Here is a 21,509-nt window from a genome sequence, read left to right as displayed (position 1 = left end):
TATTTATTTATTTACTTTGGCTGCGCCGGGTCTTAGTTGCGGCAGGCAGGACCTAGTTCCCCAACCAGGGATTGAACCCGGGCCCCCTGCGTTGGGAGCTCGGAGTCTTACCCACTGGACCACCAGGGGAGTCCCTGATTTTTTTTTTTTTTTTTTTTTTAATGAAACTTACTCACCTTAGAACCAGCCTGAAATTCAACTGGCCTTTTTCTCACTGAGAAAATTTCAAAACGATGGACTTATTTCAAATAGCATTTTACTCACAAGTCCCCTAAATAACTGTCTTGCCAAGCCCTGCTCAAGTAAGCAAGCTGAGTGCACTACTAGAAGTTATTTGGCATTGCAGTGACAATGTAAACCGGGATGTCGATTTTTATAATCCCACTCACTACACGGTCTTATCAACAATGATACCTCTGTAAGATGGGCACTAGGCCAAGTGCTGTACCACAAAAAGTAACCTTTGCCTGTTGTGGCATTAATGCTCAGCCAATCAGCTGGTCTCAAGTCTACAGTCAAGTACAGAACAGGTATCAAAGGGCAGAATCTAAACCACAGCGGGAAGCACCACAGAAAGGAATCATACCAGACACCAAATGTCAGGAATGCTGGGTTTGCCTAAGGTGTCAGATACGGTTCCTTATCTGGTCCTCTTGAGGACCTCCAACAGTAAGAAAAGGATTAGATAGAAAGATTCAGATCTATGCCTTCCCCCTTCACAAGAGTCTTGGTGCACCAGACACAAAGTAATCATCACTCAAACCAGTATTTCCATTTCTTCCTTATCTGCCCGCACAGCCTTATACATCTGGTGTCAAATATTATAGCTTATTTTTCCTCTAGTAGAATCTGAATCATCAGAAAGAGGAAAGTTAAATTTTTCACAAATAAACAGTGATAACTTTGATAGCTAAATGACTGAAGGGGAAACTCCTTCACCTGTGATAACTTGTGCCATGGTTTCAACATTCTCCTACCCCAAGTAAAAGTTAAATAAAGAGTGTGTCTGTAAATGCTAATTTCATGTACACCGAAGAACACACAGGAAGTTGGTATATAATAAAGATGGTATTCTAAAATTGGTGGGACATGGATGAAAGAGTAAACAAATTGTGTTTGTGATGTTGGCCAGCCATTTAGGGGGAATAAATATACGCATTCATAACTCAAGTTCAGACCTTATGCCAAAATAAATTAAGCCTTTCAAAATATGTCACGAAAACCAGAAACCACAAAGACTGTACTTTTGATTATATTAAAAAATTACATATGAGAAAAATACTATATGATTCCACTTATATGAGGTATCTAAAATAGTCAAACTCACAGAAACAGAGTAGAATGGTGGTTTTCCAGGGGCTGGGGAAGGGGGAAATGAGGACCTGCTATCCAATGGGTATAAAGCTTCAGTTATACAAGATGAACAAGTTCTAGAGATCTGCTAAACAGCACTGTGCCTACAGCTAACAACACTGTTATGTGCACTTAAAAATTTGTTGAGAGGGTAGATTTCCTGTTAAGTGTTCTCACCACGATAAAAAACTACAAATGATAAAACATATGTAGTACAACAAATGGTTAATCTCAAATATGCAAAAAGTTCTTAAATATCAAAGAATAAACAGTCATTGGAAAAACAGTCAAAGGGCATGAAATGGAAGTCATACACATACACTCCTCCACAAAGGACTAGTAAACAGATGAAAGCCTAGTCAACATTCAACAGGAAGAACATGCTTTTTGCCCATTTGGAATTAGTGACGCGCTGTTGTCAAAGGTTTGGAAAAACCATCATGCACTGTGAATGGGAGAGTAACCAGTACAGATTTTCTGCAAAGCAGCTCAGCAACTGCCATGGAAATATTACATACAGTTATGATTCTACACAGCTATTCCACCTACAGGTTTTTATCTGAAGGAGAAATTAACCACGTGATAAACACAGGCACCAGGGCATTCACCTCTGTTATTTATAATGCTAAAAATGTAGAAACTAAATGTCAATAATGCAAGACTGGGTTGTGTAAGATGATAGTACATGCATTCTCTTGCGTGTGTAGCCATTGAAAATGATGCAGACCTATATCGGACACCATGGAAAGTTACCTAAGTGTTTACTGAAGAAAAGCAAATTGTAGAACATTATATATAATTTGATCCCATTTGTGTAAAAGTATATTCGTATGTCTGTGCACATATGTTCATATGTAGAGAAGACCAGAAGTATGTTTACCAAACTGTTAACAAGTTATCTCTGGGATCTGGCATTGCAACTGATTTTTACTTGTCTTGCACTTTCTGTATTGTTGGGGGTTTTTGTTTTTACAATGAGTGTGTATCATTTTCACTAAAACAAAGGTCTCTTTTTGTAAGACGATGCTAGTCTCATCAAACACATATATCAAAAACAGAATAAAAAGATGCTTTCTGTATTTGGAGCTCATCAGAGGAAAAATCATGCACTATTCAAGGTGTCTCCAGTTTCCTTCTTATGAAATGTCCATCCCATTACCCTGGAACATGTTGCCTGAACATGCAAGATCTCAACTGGTGGTCAGATCACTCCTACCAAAGACATTGATAATGTTAGTATTCAGTTAGCATCATACAAACCAGACATGAAACTCAGGCCACCCCTGGCCCTTTTACTGCATCCCCCTCTAATTTACTAAACTGATCGACTTCTATATTAGAGTCAACTAGACTCTAGAGCACACAGAAGTCACGTGGCTTTTTTGATGAATGGTAATTGCTTCAGAGATTTACAAAGCTGCGAGTACCATAATGTTCACTAGAAACTATTCAATGTTGAGCCTCTCAACCCTAGATGTTTGTTTACATCCTACTTCCAATTCGTGTGTTTACATCCTCACAGATTGGTGTGATAGAGTCTTCCTTGGTCCTACTCAAAATGTGATATGTGTGAACTCATGCTTATCCACGGACAGTTCACAAATCTCGAAGACATAAGAAGATATTTAAGAGTAATTAGAAACTCTTATAGCAATTTGAAAGAGCAATTTTATGCTGTTGAATCAAAAATAAATAAAAGAATTGGGGCTTATAATTTGTATGCTTTTAAAAATTTTATTTCTTTAGGAATAGTTTTTATTGTGTGTTATAAACGAATCAGTCCAAGACAGATTAGAAATGTTTAAATTGTTAACTTTTAAAAAAAGCCCCTTCACCTCAGTTTCGGGGGTGAAACTAATTTCCAGCAGTATGGATATGTTAGCATATTGTTTCCCATTGCTGTCGTAACAAATTACCACCAATTTTAGCATCTTAAAACAACACAAATTTATTATCTCCCACTTCCGTGGGTCAGAAGTCCCGGTGGGCTTGTCTGGTTTCTCTGCTCAGTCTCACAAAACCAAAATCAAGGTGTCAGCCAGCTACACTTTCATCAGGAGGCTCTGGGAAGAATTCACTACTGAACGCATTCCAACTGTTAGCAAAATCCAATTCCTTTCAGCTGTGGGACTGAGGTCACCCTTCCCTTGCTGGCTGTCAGCTGAGGGCCATCTTCAGCTAGAGGCCCCTCTCTGGTCCTTGCACGTGGCTCCTCCTTCTCAGAATCAGCAATGGTGCACTGAATTCTCATGCTTGGAATCTCTCAACTTCCCCTTCAGCCGCATCGCTCTTGCTTCCAGCTGGAGACTGTATTCTGCTTTTACGGGCTCATGTGATTTAGATTGGGCCTTGCTACAGACTATCTGTGTCCCCCAAAATTCATGTTGAAACTTAATGCCCAGTGTGATAGTATTAGGAAGTGGGGCCTTTGGGAGGTGCTCAGATTATGAGTGGGGAGCCCCCATGAACGGGATTAGTGCTCTTATAAAAGGGACCCCAGAGAGCTCCCTCACCCTTTCTACCACGTGAGGACACAGTGACAAGGCATCATCTATGAACCAGGAAGCGGGCTCTCGCCAGACACTGAATCTACCAGTACCTTGATCTTAGACTTCCCAGCCTCCAGAGCTGTAAGAAACACACTTCTGTTGTTTATCAAGCACCCAGTCTATGGTATTTTGTTATAGAAGCCCAAACAGACTAAAAATTGGCCTACAGGGATAATCCAGGATAATCTTCCTATTTTAAGGGCCACAGCATGAATCACACCTGCAAAGTCCTTTGCCATGTAATGTAACATAGGCACAGGTTCCAGGGATTGGAACCACAGGATGTGGACATCCGTGAAGGGGGCGTTATTCTGCCGACGACAGACAGGGCAAGGTCAAGTCCAGGAGCCCTCACATACTTGTTCTTCAGGTGGGGAACCTAAAGGCTAAATGAAAGGAATGAACAATAATGATGGAATGACAAACAGTGGAAGTGACCGTGGAGGACACATCAAACTCCCACAGGAAGCTGACCGACCTGACCCTGGCAAGGTAAGCCCTTCCAGTCTCATTTTTCCAGGATGGCTGCTTACTGAGTAGAGTCCGCTGCTGACTGCACCATCAGTGGGATTGTCAAGTGAAGGAAGACGAGTGGCGGTGGATCCCCCTGACTAAAGCTGAAGGGGAGGCAATACACAGGAAAACAGCAAAGTACACACACAATTGAAAGAAACGAAAAATGGAAAGAAGCTGGTTATGTGTGAAGAGACAAAAAGTTGTCCACGATCTTACCTCCTTATGAGGCAAAGTTATGAATAACAAAGGCCTTCAATTTCTTCAGAGCAGAAAAAGATGCTGACAAAGTCGGCTTTTTGAAAAGGAGAACAAAGACTGCCAAAGCCTCGATCCGAGAACATTCGGACAGTAGGTCAAATCCTGGCGCTCAAGGACAGTCAGCTCTATCTCCAGTCTCTTCTGCATCATCACGGACAGGCCTTCATTGCCCAGTTTTCTCCTCACCAGGCTGTCACTTAGACACCAACTTTCACATCATTATTATTTTACCCCTTCACGTTCACCGCTTCATTTTAAATCAAACTTTAAACAAAAATTGATTTACCAACCTCTTATCTTTCATTTTAGATTGCAAACCTCTAAATCTCATTTCAGGTTATCACCACACGATAAATTACATAAATCTGAAAATTGATTTTCCACAGGTTTTTCTCACCCTTTACGTTTCAACATGACCAAAGAGCATGATTCGAATTACAGCCCTGCACACCTGACCCACGGCCTGCTAACATTTACGCACATGATCTTTGAATTTCTCTAAACAGAATTCTTTGCCAGGCAGAAACAACTCACTAAAATGTAAATAGCTTCAATGTCCTGCTGGGGTTGTGAGTGTCGTTTCTCTCTTTTGGTTTTCTTGTTTTCTCCCTTAACATGTGTCGGCTTTTTAATCCCATCTGTTACAAAGCACCAGTATCTATCGGGCTTACTGTCCTAGGTTCTGTAGCTATAAAGTTGATATAATAGTCAAAATTGGTTATATTCTGTGTAGAAACTGGAGACGTTTATATGTATCTACTCAACTGTAACTTAGAGAATTTAAATGTTAAAGTAGGTTCTTCCACATGAAGCAGGTAGAGCTGTAGGGAAGGAAGCATCAAGACTGTATAAAGAATATTCATGGGTATACAGGCACACTGCGTTTTACTACACTTGACTTTATTGTGCTTCACAGATGCTGTTTTTTACAAGTTGAAGGTCTGTGGCATCCCTGTCTATCGGTGCCATTTTTCCAACAGCATTTGCTAACTTAGTGTTTCTGTGTCACATTTTGGAATTCTTGCAATATTTCAAACTTTTTCATTTTTATTTTATTTGTTATGGTGATCTGTTGGGATCGGTGATCTTTGATGTCGCTGATATGACTCACTGAAGGCTCAGAAGATGGTTTGCATTTTTTAGCAATAAAGACATCTTAATGAAGGTATGCATGCTGGTTTTTTTTTTTTTTTTAAGGAATTCCTTTATTTTATTTTATTTTATTTATTTATTTTTGGCTGTGTTGGGTCTTCGTTTCTGTGCGAGGGCTTTCTCTAGTTGCGGCAAGCGGGGGCCACTCTTCATAGCAGTGCGCGGGCCTCCCACCATCGCGGCCTCTCTTGTTGCGGAGCACAGGCTCCAGACGCGCAGGCTCAGCAGTTGTGGTTCAGGGGCCTAGTTGCTCCGTAGCATGTGGGATCTTCCCAGACCAGGGCTCGAACCCGCATCCCCTGCACTGGCAGGCGGACTCTCAACCACTGCGCCACCAGGGAAGCCCTGCATGCTGTTTTTTTTAGATACAATGCCATTGCACACTTAATAGACGACAGTATAGTATAAACGTAACTTTTATACGCACAGGGAAACCAAAAAATTTGTGTGACTCCCTTTATTGGATATTTGCTTTACTGCAGTCTTCTAGAACCAAACCCACGATATGGCTGAGATGTGTCTGTATGCGTGCTTGGGGGATGAGGTAGAAGGGTGTATAAGTAGCCAGCAGCCAGTTGTTTCCACTCTCCCTTCTCCACAGAACGGACTTCCTCCCCCACCATTACATTACAGTCATTCTTACCACGACTAGCTGTAGCCTGTTTCAACTGCACTAGATGGTTTCTGTCCCGTTACCTGACTTCTCAGCTGTAACTGATACTATCAATCGCTCCGGGTCCACCAGTTAAAGCAGGGTTTGAACATCGGCACCCACAGCCCTCTCCCTCTCAGTGGTCCGAGCATCAGAACTCTTCCAAGCTCCTAGACTCTCATTACTACCTCAGTCCTAGCAGTTACTAATCTCTGAGTGAACTCAGCATGCACTGTTTGCTTTCAGCACCCAGCAGGAGTTGTGATGGTTTTAAAATATGTCAATAAACTCCCTGATGCTTCCCCCTTCAAGAATGGAGCTGGGAGGAGCTTCAAGATGGCGGAAGATCAAGACACAGAGATCACCTTCCTCCCCATAAATATATCAGAAATACGTCTACGTCTACATGTGGACCAACCCCTACAGAGCACCTACTGAATGCTGGCAGAAGACCACAGACATCCCAAAAGGCAAGAAACTCCCCACGTACCTGGGTGGGGCAAAAGAAAAAAGAAAAAACAGAGACAAAGAATACGGACGGGACCTGCACCAGTGGGACGGAGCCGTGAAGGAGGAAAGGTTTCCACACACTAGGAAGCCCCTTCACGGGCGGAGACTGCGGGTGGCAGAGTGGGGGAGCTTCGGAGCCACGGAGGAGAGCGCAGCAACAGGGGTGCGGAGGGCAAAGTGGAGAGATTCCCGCACAGAGGATCAGTGCCGACCAGCACTCACCAGCCCGAGAGGCTTGTCTGCTCCCCCGCCTGGGCGGGCGGGGGCTGGAAGCTGAGGCTCGGGCTTCGGGTAGGATCGCAGGGAGAGGACTGGGGTTGGCGGCGTGAACACAGCCTGAAGGGGGCTAGTGCGCCACGGCTAGATGGGAGGAAGTCCAGGAAAAAGTCTGGAGCTGCCTAAGAGGCAAGAGACTTTTTCTTCCCTCTTTGTTTCCTGGTGCGCGAGGAGAGGGGATTCAGAGCGCCCTTTAAGGGGGCTCCAGAGACGGGCGCGAGCCACGGCTATCAACGCAGACCCCAGAGACGGGCATGAGACGCTAAGGCTGCTGCTGCTGCCACCAAGAAGCCTGTGTGCAAGCACAGGTCACTATCCACACCTCCCCTCCCGGGAGCCTGTGCAGCCCACCACTGCCAGGGTCCCGTGATCCAGGGACAACTTCCCCGGGAGAACACACGGCACGCCTCAGGCTGGTGAAATGTCATGCCAGCCTCTGCCGCTGCAGGCTCGCCCCGCATCCGTACCCCTCCCTCCCCCCATCCTGAGTGAGCCAGAGCCCCTGAAGCAGCTGCTCCTTTACCCCCGTCCTGTCTGAGGGAAGAACAGACGCCCTCAGGCGACCTACATGCAGAGGCGGGTCCAAATCCAAAGCTGAACTCCGGGAGCTGTGCGAACAAAGAATAGAAAGGAAAATCTCTCCCAGCAGCCTCAGAAGCAGCAGATTAAATCTCCACAATCAACTTGATGTACCTGCATCTGTGGAATACCTGAATAGACAACGAATCATCCCAAATTGAGGAGGTGGACTTTGGGAGCAACGATATATATATATTTTTCCCTTTTTCTCTTTTTGTGAGTGTGTATGTGTATGCTTCTGTGTGTGATTTGTCTGTATAGCTTTGCTTATACCATTTTTCCTAGGGTTCTATTATTTTCTTTCTTTTAGTATACTTTTTAGCACTTGTTATCATTGGTTGATTTGTTTTTAGGTGTGGTTGCTCTCTTCTTTCTTTTTTTATTACTTTTTAAATTTTTTTTATTCTTAATAATTATTTTTTATTTTATTTTATTTTTTCTCCCTTTTATTTTGAGCCGTGTGGAAGACAGGGTCTTGGTGCTCCAGCCAGGCATCAGGCCTGTGCCTCTGAGGTGGGAGAGCCGAGCTCAGGACATTGGTCCACCAGAGAGCTCGCAGCTCCACGTGATATCAAATGGCAAAAATCTCCCAGAGATCTCCATCTCAACGCCAAGACCCAGCTCCACTCAACGATCAGCAAGCTACAGTGCTGGACACCCTATGCCAAACAACTAGCAAGACAGGAACACAACCCCACCCATTGGCAGAGAGGCTGCCTAATGTCATAGTAAGGTCACAGACACCCCAAAACACACCACCAGATGTGGTCCTGCCCACCAGAAAGACAAGATCCAGCTTCATCCACCAGAACAAAGGCACTAGTCCCTTCCACCAGGAAGCCTACACAAGCCACTGAACCAATCTTAGCCATTGGGGGCAGACATCAAAAACAAGGGGAACTACGAACCTGCAGCCTGCGCAAAGCAGACGCCCAACACAGTAAGTTGAGCAAAATGAGAAGACAGAGAAACACACAGCAGATGAAGGAGCAAGGTAAACACCCACCAGACCAAACAAATGAAGAGGAAATAGGCAGTCTACGTGAAAAAGAATTTAGAATAATGATAGTAAAGATGATTCAAAATCTTGGAAATATAACGGAGAAAATACAAGAAACGTTTAACAAGGACTTAGAAGAACTAAAGAGCAAACAAACAATGATGAACAACACAATAAATGAAATTAAAAATTCTCTAGAAGGAATCAATAGCAGAATAACTGAGGCAGAAGAATGGAGAAGTGACCTGGAAGATAAAATAGTGGAAATAACTACCACAGAGCAGAATAAAGAAAAAAGAATGAAAAGAATTGAGGACAGTCTCAGAGACCTCTGGGACAGCATAAAACACACCAACATTTGAATTATAGGGGTCCCAGAAGAAGAAGAGACAAAGAAAGGGACTGAGAAAATATTTGAAGAGATTATAGTTGAAAACTTCCCTAATATGGGAAAAGAAATAGTCAGTCAACTCCAGGAAGCGTAGAGTCCCATACAGGATAAATCCAAGGAGAAACACGCCAAGACACATATTAATCAAACTATCAAAAATTAAATACAAAGAAAAAATATTAAAAGCAGCAAGGAAAAAGCAAATAACAGACAAGGGAATCCCCATAAGGTTAACAGCTGATCTTTCAGCAGAAACTCTGCAAGCCAGAAGGGAGTGGCATGACATATTTAAAGTGATGAAACGGAAAAACCTACAACCAAGATTACTCTACCCAGCAAGATCTCATTCAGATTCGATGGAGAAATTAAAAACTTTACAGACAAGCAAAAGCTAAGGGAATTCAGAAACACCAAACCAGCTTTACAACAAATGTTAAAGGAACTTCTCTAGGCAGGAAACACAAGAGAAGGGAAACACCTAAAATAACAAACCCAAAACAATTAAGAAAATGGTAACAGGAACATACATATCAATAATTACCTTAAATGTAAATGTATTAAATACTCCAACCAAAAGACACAGACTGGCTGAATGGATACAAAAACATGACCTGTATATATGGTGTCTACAAGAGACCCACTTCAGACCTATGGACACATACAGACTGAAAGTGAGGGGATGGAAAAAGATATTCCATGCAAATGGAAATCAACAGAAAGCTGGAGTAGCAATTCTCATATCAGACAAAACAGACTTTAAAACAAAGACTATTACAAGAGACAAAGAAGGACACTACATAATGATCAAGGGATCAATCCAAGAAGAAGATATAACAATTGTAAATATTTATGCACCCAACATAGGAGCACCTCAATACATAAGGCAAATGCTAACAGCCAGAAAATGGGAAATCGACAGTACAAAATCACAGTAGGGGACTTTAACACCCCACTTTCACCAATGGACAGATCATCCAAAATGAAAATAAATAAGGAAACACAAGCTTTAAATGATACATTAAACAAGATGGACTTAATTGATATTTATAGGACATTCCATCCAAAAACAGCAGAATACACTTTCTTCTCAAGTGCTCATGGAACATTCTCCAGGATAGATCATACCTTGGGTCACAAATCAAGCCTTGGTAAATTTAAGAAAACTGAAATCGTATCAAGTATCTTTTCCGACCACAGCGCTATGAGACTAGACATCAATTACAGGAAGAACTCTGTAAAAAATACAAACACATGGAAGCTAAATACACTACTGAATAACCAAGAGATCACTGAAGAAATCAAAGAGGAAATCAAAAAATACCTAGAAACAACAGTGAAAACACGATGACCCAAAACCTATGGGATGCAGCAAAAGCAGTTCTAAGAGGGAAGTTTACAGCAATACAATCCTACCTTAAGAAACAAGAAACATCTCAAATAAACAATCTAACCTTACACTTAAAGCAATCAGAGAAAGAAGAACAAAAAAACCCCAAAGTTAGCAGAAGGAAAGAAATCATAAAGATCAGAGCAGAAATAAATGAAATAGAAACAAAGAAAACAAGAGCAAAGATCAATAAAACTAAAAGCTGGTTTTTTGAGAAGATAAACGAAATTGATAAACCATTGGTCAGACTAATCTAGAAAAAGAGGGAGAGGACTCAAATCAATAGAATTAGAAATGAAAAAGGAGAAGTAACAATTGACACTGCAGGAATACAAAGGATCACGAGAGATGACTACAAGCAACTATATGCCAATAAAATGGACAACCTGGAAGAAATGGACACATTCTTAGAAAAGTACAACCTTCCAAAACTGAACCAGGAAGAAACAGAAAATATAAACAGACCAATCACAAGCACTGAAATTGAAAAACTGTGATTAAAAATCTTCCAACAAACAAAAGCCCAGGACCAGATGGCTTCACAAGAGAATTCTATCAAACATTTAGTGAAGACCTAACACCTATTCTTCTCAAACTCTTCCAAAATATAGCAGAGGGAGGAACACTCCCAAACTCATTCGATGAGGCCACCATCACCCTGATACCAAAACCAGACAAAGATGTCACAAAGAAAGAAAACTACAGGCCAATAGCATTGATGAACATAGATGCAAAAATCCTCAACAAAATACTAGCAAACAGAATCCAACAGCACATAAAAAGGATCATACACCATGATCAAGTGGGGTTTATCCCAGGAATGCAAGGATTCTTCAATACACGCAAATCAATCAATGTGATACACCATAATAACAAACTGAAGAATAAAAACCATATGATCATCTCAATAGATGCAGAAAAAGCTTTCGACAAAATTCAACACCCATTTATGATAAAAACCCTCCAGAAAGTAGGCATAGAGCGAACTTATCTCAACATAATAAAGGCCATATATGACAAACCCACAGCCAACATCATTCTCAATGGTGGAAAATCTGAAATCATTTCCACTAAGATCAGGAACAAGACAAGGTTGCCCACTCTCACCACTATTATTCAACATTGTTTGGGAAGTTTTAGCCACAGTAATCAGAGAAGAAAAAGAAATAAAAGGAATCCAAATCAGAAAAGGAGAAGTAAAGCTGTCACTGTTTGCAGATGACATGATACTATACATAGAGAATCCTAAAGATGCTACCAGAAAACTACTAGAGCTAATCAATGAATTTGGTAAAGTAGCAGAATACAAAATTAATGCCCAGAAATCTCTTGCATTCCTATATACTAAGGATGAAAAATCTGAAAGTGAAATTAAGGAAACACTCCCATTTACCATTGCAACAAAAAGAATAAAATACCTAGGAATAAACCTACCTAAGGAGACAAAAGCCCTGTATGCAGAGAACTGTAAGACACTGATGAAAGAAATTAAAGGTGATACAAATAGATGGAGAGATATACCATGTTCTTGGATTAGAAGAATCAACATTGTGAAAATGACTATAGTACCCAAAGCAATCTACAGATTCAATGCAATCTCTATCAAATTACCAATGGCATTTTTCACAGAACTAGAACAAGAAATTTCACAATTTGTATGGAAACACAGAAGACCCCGAATAGCCAAAGCAATCTTGAGAAAGAACAACGGAGCTGGAGGAATCAGGCTCCCTGACTTCAGACTATATTACAAAGCTGCAGTAATCAAGACAGTATGGTACTGGCACAAAAACAGAAATATAGATCAATGGAACAGGATAGAAAGCCCAGAGATAAACCCATGCACATATGGTCACCTTATCTTTGATAAAGGAGGCAAGAATATACAATGGAGAAAAGACAGCCTCTTCAATAAATGTTGCTGGGAAGACTGGACAGCTACATGTAAAAGAATGAAATTAGAACATTCCCTAACACCATACACAAAAATAAACTCAAAATGGATTAAAGACCTAAATGTAAGGCCAGACACTATAAAACGCTTAGAGGAAAACATAGGCAGAACACTCTATGGCATAAATCACAGCAAGATCCTTTTTGACCCACCTCCTAGAGAAATGGAAATAAAAACAAAAATAAACAAATGGGACCTAATGAAACTTAAAAGCTTTTGCACAGCAAAGGAAACCATAAACAAGACCAAAAGACAACCCTCAGAATGGGAGAAAATATTTGCAAATGAAGCAACTGACAAAGGATTAATCTCCAAAATTTACAAGCAGCTCATGCACCTCAATATCAAAAAAACAAACAACCCAATCCAAAAATGGGCAGAAGACCTAAATAGACATTTCTCCAAAGAAGATATACAGATTGCCAACACACACAAGAAAGGATGCTCAACATCACTATCATTAGAGAAATGCAAATCAAATCTACAATATCACCTCACACTAGTCAGAATGGCCATCATCAAAAAATCTACAAATAATAAATGCTGGAGAGGGTGTATAGAAAAGGGAACCCTCTTGCGCTGTTGGTGGGAATGTAAATTGATACAGCCACTATGGAGAACAGTATGGAGGTTCCTGAAAAAAGTAAAAATAAAACTACCATACAACCCAGCAATCCCACTACTGGGCACATATCCTGAGAAAACCATAATTCAGAAAGAGTCATGTACCACAATGTTCACTGCAGCTCTATTTACAACAGCCAGGACATGGAAGCAACCTAAGTGTCCATCAACAGATGAATGGATAAAGAAGACGTGGCCCATACATACAATGGAATATTACTCAGCCATAAAAAGAAACGAAATTGAATTATTTATAGTGAGTTGGATGGACCTAGAGTCTGTCATACAGAGTGAAGTAAGTCAGAAAGAGAAAAACAAATACCGTATGCTAACACATATATATGGAATCTAAAAGAAAAAAAAAATGGCCATGAAGAACCTAGGGACAGGATGGCAGGAAAGATACAGACCTACTAGAGAATGGACTTGAGGACACGGGGAGGGGGAAGAGTAAGCTGGGACAAAGTGGGAGAGTGGCATGGACATATATACACTACCAAATGTAAAACCGATAGCTAGCGGAAAGCAGCCACATAGCACAGGGAGATCAGCTCGGTGCTTTGTGACCACCTAGCGGGGTGGGATAGGGAGTGTGGGAGGGAGGGAGACCCAAGAGGGAAAACATATGGGGATATATGTATATGTATAGCTGACTCACCCTGTTATAAAGCAGCAACTAACACACCATTGTAAAGCAATTATATTCCAATAACGATATTTTAAAAATAAAAGAATGGAGCTGAATTCCCCTCTTCTTGGGGCCTGGACTTAGTGATTCATTTCTAATAGAGTGTGGCAGAAATGACAACGAGAGGAGAACACAAGTATCTGAGATCAGAACACAGAAGGAATTGTAGCTTCCTTCTTGTTCCCTTGGATCACTTGCTCTGGAGGGAGCCAACTGCCCTATCACAAGGACACTCAATCAGCCCCGAGGATAGGCGGACACAGGGAGAGACTGAGGTCAACAGCCATGTGTGGGGGCCATCTTGGGAGCAGTACTCAAACTTGCAAATAACTGCATCACCAGAACTACCACCCAGCTGAACTGCTTCCAATCTTCTGACACATAGAAATGATGAGATTAAAATTTTGTTGTTTGAAAATCACTAAATTTGGGGATAATGTATTATGCAAGAATAGATAACTAGAACACTAGCATTACATCCTCTCTGAAATACCAAGCATTGTCTTTAATTCCTGACTAGACCCAACCAATACAAATGCCAATATCTTCTGAGCTAATCACTGGCTGGCATTCTTTGGAATGGTTTTTTTAAAATTAAAAGCTAAAAACTTGGACTTTTAATTATAACTTTATCACAATTTTAAATGGTTTAATGGCTCTGATTTAGTGTTTTAATGTATAGGCAGGGAAGACAGACCAATATATAATCATATGATATACATATAGTATATATGTGTGTATATATATATATATATATATATATATATATATATATATTTCATGTGTTCTCTATATAATTTCCCTCCCTCTCTCTCTTTGCCTCTGTCTCCCTCTCCCCTCTAAATAATTCTAGTGAAGATGAGAGGAAACTGAGGTACACTGAAATTTAGAAACTTGCCCAACTTATATAGCTAGTAAGTAGTGGAGCCAAGATTTAAACCAGATTCAATTTCAAATTCTGCACTCATAATCAATTATGCTATGCTGCCTCTCATTGTGTGTGTGTGTGCATGTGTGCGTGTGTGTGTGTGTGTGTGTGTGTGTGAGAGAGAGAGAGAGAGAGAGATCACGTTTTAAGAAATAGGTAGAAGTTCTCAAATTCACCAGCATGTTTACATACATAGTCTAATGCTTGGCTGGTATTTCCTTCCATGGTACTTACACTGTTATTATCACATGGTTTGAACATTGTTAATAGTTAAATATCAACTGTTCTATGCAATGAAGAAAAGATGGACATGTACATATATACATACACACACACACATACACAAATTGGGACACAAAGGACAATGTGGGCTTTTTGGAGAAGGTACGAGATGGCACACATGTAAACAGTAGAATTCAACTGAAATATCTGTAGATCACTTTATAATATGTAATATCATGCCCCAGTACATGATCTACAAATCAGTTATTGAGAGGTGTTTAGTGCAATGATAAACACATCACCTTCACTGTGTTTACTTAAAAAAGAAAAAAAAACATTAATGCAAATCACATTGGGAGATTTTTTATTAATTTAAATTGACATTGTTAATTTTGTCTGCCAAGTCCTTAGTAAATATATCCTTACATGATACAAACCTACAGGTTCTTCTCAATACCACAAGATCATGAGGACTTGCAGATATCAGTGTTCTGTAATGATTAAAACAATGTTCAAATAATTCACAAGTTACTTTACTGAAATACTTAAAAGAATATTCTGGGGAGTGTTTGAAAGGTCTGTTTATAAATAGTGACTTGATATATTTAGTTAGGTGTTGAACATAGACACTTCTTATATAAACATTGTTTTAATACACTGCTCTACTAATGAAATTAGTTATTAGATATAATACATTTCTAACACTAAAGAATAAAGCTTTGTCTTCATATTTATTTCATTCATAAGACTCTTATCAATGAAGAATGCTGTACCCAACAATAATAAACGCATATTGCAAGTGACATTCTGTAAAACTGAAAAAGAAAGCTGCAACAAAACAAACTAGATAACTGCATTACACATTCTTTATACAAACAGCCCATTCTGAACAGAATTAAATGCAGACCAAATGCTTTTAAAAGTTTTTGTGCCTAGACGGTAATTACAATCTTCACACACTAAAGAGAAAAGGAACAATAATAATACAGAACTCAGTATTTTTAACAATTATAAGACATTTAACATCTTCAGTCAACCACTGGGTTCTCAAATCAGATTGGCAACTGAAATTTCACATCCACCTGGGCTTGCTTGGCTAAGGTCACTATCTCAGACAGCTTTACAACCTGAAAGGAAAAAAACAAGCTTTGTCTCTATTTTCATAAAAACATAGACTCAGAACGATTGGTCAATGTAAAATTAATTGCATGTTCAGTCTTTTTCATTTAAAATATCTGGGCTATTCTGACATTGTTATAAATCACTTCACAGTCTTATAAGCATTTGCCACTCTTGAAGGATAGTCAAATCTAACACTGTTCACAACCCACACCATAACCCACTGGATTTTATTCATATATATAATATCAGAAGGTATTAAATAGATACATATCTGATATATGTATATATCTCTGTCATTGCCTAAATTTTATCTATATTTTTTTCCTTTTTTTAAAATTATAGTTGATTTACAATGTTGTGTTAGTTTCAGGTGTACAGAAAAGTGATTCTGTATTTTATATATATATATATATATTCAGTTTTATATATAGATTCTTTTCCCTCATAGATACTGAATACTGCTCCCTGTGCTATACAGTAGGTCCTTGTTGGTTATTTTTTTATATATAGTAGTTTGTATCTGTTAATCCCAAACTCCTAATTTATCCCTCCCCATCTCCCTTTCCCCTTTGGTAACCCTAAGCTTGTTTTCTATGTCTGTGAGTCTGTTTCTGTTTTGTAAATAAGTTCATTTGTGTCATATTTTAGATTCCACATATAAGTGATATCATATGGTATTTGTCTTTCTCTTTCTGACTTACTTCACTTAGAAAGATGATCTCTAGGTCCGTCCATGTTGCTGCAAATGGCATTATTTCATTCTTTTTTATGGCTGAGTAGTATTCAATTGCATATTTATACTACATCTTCTTTATCCACTCATCTGTTGATGGACATTTAGGCTGCTTCCATGTCTTGGCTATTGTAAATAGTGCTGCTATGACCATAGGGGTGCATGTATCTTTTCCAATTATGGTTTTCTCCGGATATATGCCCAGGAGTGGGATTGCTGGATCAGATGGTAGTTCTGTTTTTAGTTTTTTGAGGAACCTCCATACTGTTCTCCATAGTGGCTGCACCAATTTACATTCCCACCAACAGTGTAGGAGGGTTCCCTTCTCTCCACACCCTCTCCAGCATTTGTTATTTGTAGACTAAAATACAGACTGGCCATTCTGACCAGTGTGAGGTGATACCTCACTGTAGTTTTTATTTGCATTTCTCTAATAATTAGTGATGTTGAGCATTTTTTCATGTGCCTGTTGGCCATCTGTATGTCTTCTTTGGAGAAATGTCTATTTAGGTCTTCTGCCTTTATCTTTAAAGACAGAAACAGTGACTGTCTTAGCTGGATACTACAAAATGCAAAGCACATCTAAATAAAAGCAATTCCCTAGTGGTCCAGTGGTTAGGACTTGGCGCTTTCACTGCCGGGCCCCAGTTTAATCCCTAGTCGGGGAACCAAGATCCCGCAAGCCTCTCAGTGCGGCCATAAATAAATAAATAAATAAATAAATCTTTTTAAAAATGTAAATAATCTTAACTTACAATGTTGGGATAGGAGCTTGGGTTTAGGAGTTAGTATTTTACTTTCTGTCAGTAAGTTAACAATTACCAAGCTGAATTCCAATGTTCTCTCTATAATCTGTCTGAGAATATCCAGCTGGTACCATACAACATATACAAATTAAACATATCTAAAACCAAACAACAGATTTAGCTTCTCTCCTCCCCAGCAGAGTAGTTAAGAGAAGGTTTTAAAGTTAGACACCTTAAGTTCAGATCCCACTCTGATGCTTATGAACATGATCCTGAATAAGTTAATTTATCCAGCCTCCGTTTCTTTATCTATAAAAATGGAGATTATTTCACCAAACTTGTATTAAATAAGATAATACTTGAAGGGAAAAAAAGGCTTAGCATTGCATGCACAATAAATTATAAATGGTAGCAGTTGCTAATATTATCATATTATTAATATTGTCATGACTTCCATAACCTCCTACTCAGTAGAAAAACACTACGGACACAACGAAAATCAACTGTTCACTTTTATCTTTCATGGTCTATTTGATCAAGCTCCTATTGATTCTTCTCCTTTCTCTCCATGTCCACAAAGCTTTTCTTAATTCAGGCTCTCATTGCAAACAAGCATATTTTCAGAGAAAAGTTCTAACCTATCCATTCCCTTCACCTCACAGCTAATTATTACACTAGCCAGACTCCTACTGTCTCTCACTCTTCCCTTCAACAATTGACTCCACATCTCAAAGTCAAAACAGGCTTTCTGAAACACTTTCTCCCTACCATTCCCTTGCTCAAAATCTTAATTTAAACTCAGAACTGAGTGTAAATTCCTCTGTCTCTAAACTGCAGTTGAATTTTATTTACTAAGTTTTTTCCCAAAGTATGTCCTAAAGAAGGAAATAAGACCTTTATTATTCTTATGAAAAGATATCACATTAACAAAGCAAATCTCAAAAGCCTAGTTACTGATTAAACCATATAGCACCAAAGAGTATTCTGTGAAACGTCTATAAACATAGGTGGGAAAGAATCAGAAGTTCTCATTTAAAAACATCTCAGTATCTACTAGGGAGTGTGCACCAAGATATAGTGTTAAGTAAAAGAAATGAGGTAAAATACATGTTACCATCATATAATGTGGGAAAGTGGAGAGATATATGTATATGTACATCTATATGTATACACATACATTATTTGCTTGTTTTTAAAAAAGTGAAAAGACGAACAAAAAAATGCTAAGAAAACGAAAAAACTGGTTACCTATGGGGAAGGAACAAACAGGAATAGGTATAAAGGCTAGATTCTCTAAGTATACCTTGTTTTACAGTTTGACTTTGGAAATATTATAACAAAAAAATTCTTAAGCCATTTCTTTAAAATAAATAAATGAAGCTAACCATGCATCAAAGGTGGGATAAAACAGAGAACTGTTTCATGTGAATTTTAAAATCCAGCAAATTATGGGAAATACTTCAAAGGACAAAAAGAACTGTGCATACAAGTCTTGAACTACTTTCAGTAGTCATATTGTTGGTATTATTATTCTAAAACTGTCATGTCTGTATCGAGGGACAAAGCAAAGGAATATTTATGTTAGTACAGAATGGGAAAAAAGAGAAACAGATATCAGATAAGAAAAAAAAACTGTACCTTGGATTTGCATTGGAAATATTGGAAGTATGTACTCATATGTTTATCTCTTTAAAAAATACATATTTTCCTAGATTTGTCACTTAAAAGTATCTAGAAACAATGAGCAACCCAATAGTTGTAAGTACCCTTAAAGCTTAAATTGTGCTGTCTATAAACACCATCTGGCTGATTCTAGGTCTGCAGCAAGAAATGTAAAGATGAGCCTGAAAAATCTCATCATATAAGAAAGCATATCACAGGGCACATAGGAAGGACTCAGGAGTCAACTTGAAGAGGTTCCCACTGACCAAAGGTGAGATAATCTAAGCATCAATAAAAATAACTAAAATGGACTGAACCATATCAAATATAAATCCATGAGTTCAAAATAGCATGTGCATACACGCGTGCATGCAACACACAACACACACACCTAAAAACAAAAACTAAGAAACAAAAAAGCCTGGGTCACTTTAGTAGGCCATAATGGAACAAACCCATTATTTTGAAAACTGATCAATAAAACCAAAGAATTAAGTAAGTATCCTGCTTTTTCTATGAAAAATGTACTTCACGCCAACAAATAGTTGATACAAGAAAGTTTCGCTTTTTATAAGTATTCCATATAATAAATAATCACAGTTAGAAAATCACCACTTTGCATAAACAAAATATTGGATCTAAGTTATGAATGTCAATGACTGCTAGTATTACAAAAATAGAAATTATCTGACATTTATATACCTCCTTATGGAATTACACAAAATCAACCATAAAATATTCTTGCTCCCCGCTCCTCAAAATCAAATACATATATATGATCAAACCTATAGATTGAACTACCAGTTTACAGGAAATACAGGAGCAGAGGAACATGTTAAATGACACCCCATGAATACAAACATTAAAATCCAGACTATAGGAATCACTACAAGACCATCAGCCTGGTTTTTTCAACAAATAAAGTTAAGAATAAAAAAAGAGGCAAGGGAGAATCTATAAAAAGAAATTTAGTGATATATTAACCAACTGCAAGCACAGACTTATTTTGATCCTAATTCTAACAAAGAACCTAGGCAAAAAATATTTAAGAGAATCAGGGAAATTTCAACACTGACTTGATTCTTTTTTTATTAAACATAAACATAACACCACTATCCCATCTGAAACAAGTAATAATAATTCCTTTATACCATCAATACCTGTATCTTTTACAGATACATGATGATAAGTGTGAAATAATAGAATGTCTGGGATTTGCTTCAACATAATCATGGGCAAGGAAGGAAGTAGGTAAGAATAAGATGAGACAAGATTGAGCATGAGCTGGTAATTGTCTAAGATGGGTGATAGGTATATGGGGTTCAATACTCCTAGTGTTTAGCTGAAACACTAATTATTAGCAATATTAGCTGGTTCAGTTTAGAATCTAAATGTTTATAAATCTTTCATACACTGCAAATTTATCCTCAGATCAACATAACCTGTTTACCATTTTAGCAGCTTCATCCAAGTCATCACAAGCAAGAATTTTAAGTCCACTGTCCGCTATCAGTGCCTTAGCATCATCCACTCGTGTACCTGGAAATGATTTATGCAAATACAGACATTTTAAATATCTACACAGAATCATTTAAAATGTTTGTCACAATATACATTTACAAATATGAAATTTCAACTAACTTCCGTCATTTAATACAAATGCTTCTAAACCAAAGAAAATACTATAAAAACCTGGAGTTACCTCGTGAAATACTTTGCCTTATCACATTAATGGTAATTCAGACAAGTAAGAATTCAAGATACACACAACAAATAAATAATGTATCAACTTACACCAAGCAAAACTATGAACAATTTTGCTCCAATGTTAGAATTTTTTTTTAAGCCACGTTTTAAAAATTCCCTACTATACTCTCATTTTAAAAATACAGCTATTGGGACAAAGTAAGAGAGTGGCATGGACATATATACACTACCAAATGTATAATAGATAGCTAGTGGGAAGCAGCCGCATATCACAGGGAGATCAGCTTGGTGCTTTGTGACCACCTAGAGGGGTGGGATAGGGAGGGTGGGAGGGAGATGCAAGAAGGAGGGGATATGGGGATATATGTATTCGTACAGATGATTCACTTCGTGATAGAGCAGAAACTAACACACCATCGTAAAGCAGTTATACTCCAATAAAGATGTTAAAAAAAATATATAGCTATTTAAAACTAAATTTAAAACTAAATTGAACCAAA

The 21,509-nt window shown here is 38.6% G+C and overlaps 1 protein-coding gene across 1 annotated transcript in view; it reads right to left on the bottom strand.

Moving 5' to 3' along the window:
• Positions 1-15,386: 15,386 nt before the first annotated feature.
• SUCLA2 (succinate-CoA ligase ADP-forming subunit beta) overlaps positions 15,387-21,509 on the bottom strand; it is a 48,443-nt gene continuing 42,320 nt past the window's right edge. The window contains exons 10-11 of the mRNA XM_059903168.1: positions 20,753-20,841; positions 15,387-16,166 (exon numbers count right to left, since the gene is read on the bottom strand). Coding sequence (XP_059759151.1) covers positions 16,092-16,166; positions 20,753-20,841 — 164 coding nt within the window. The 3' untranslated portion in view covers positions 15,387-16,091. The remainder of the gene's footprint in view (positions 16,167-20,752; positions 20,842-21,509) is intronic.

Source organism: Balaenoptera ricei, chromosome 18, assembly GCF_028023285.1.
Source record: "Balaenoptera ricei isolate mBalRic1 chromosome 18, mBalRic1.hap2, whole genome shotgun sequence".
Taxonomy (NCBI): domain Eukaryota; kingdom Metazoa; phylum Chordata; class Mammalia; order Artiodactyla; family Balaenopteridae; genus Balaenoptera; species Balaenoptera ricei.
Note: the sequence above shows the minus strand (reverse complement) of the source record. Positions and strands in the feature narration are given on the sequence as shown.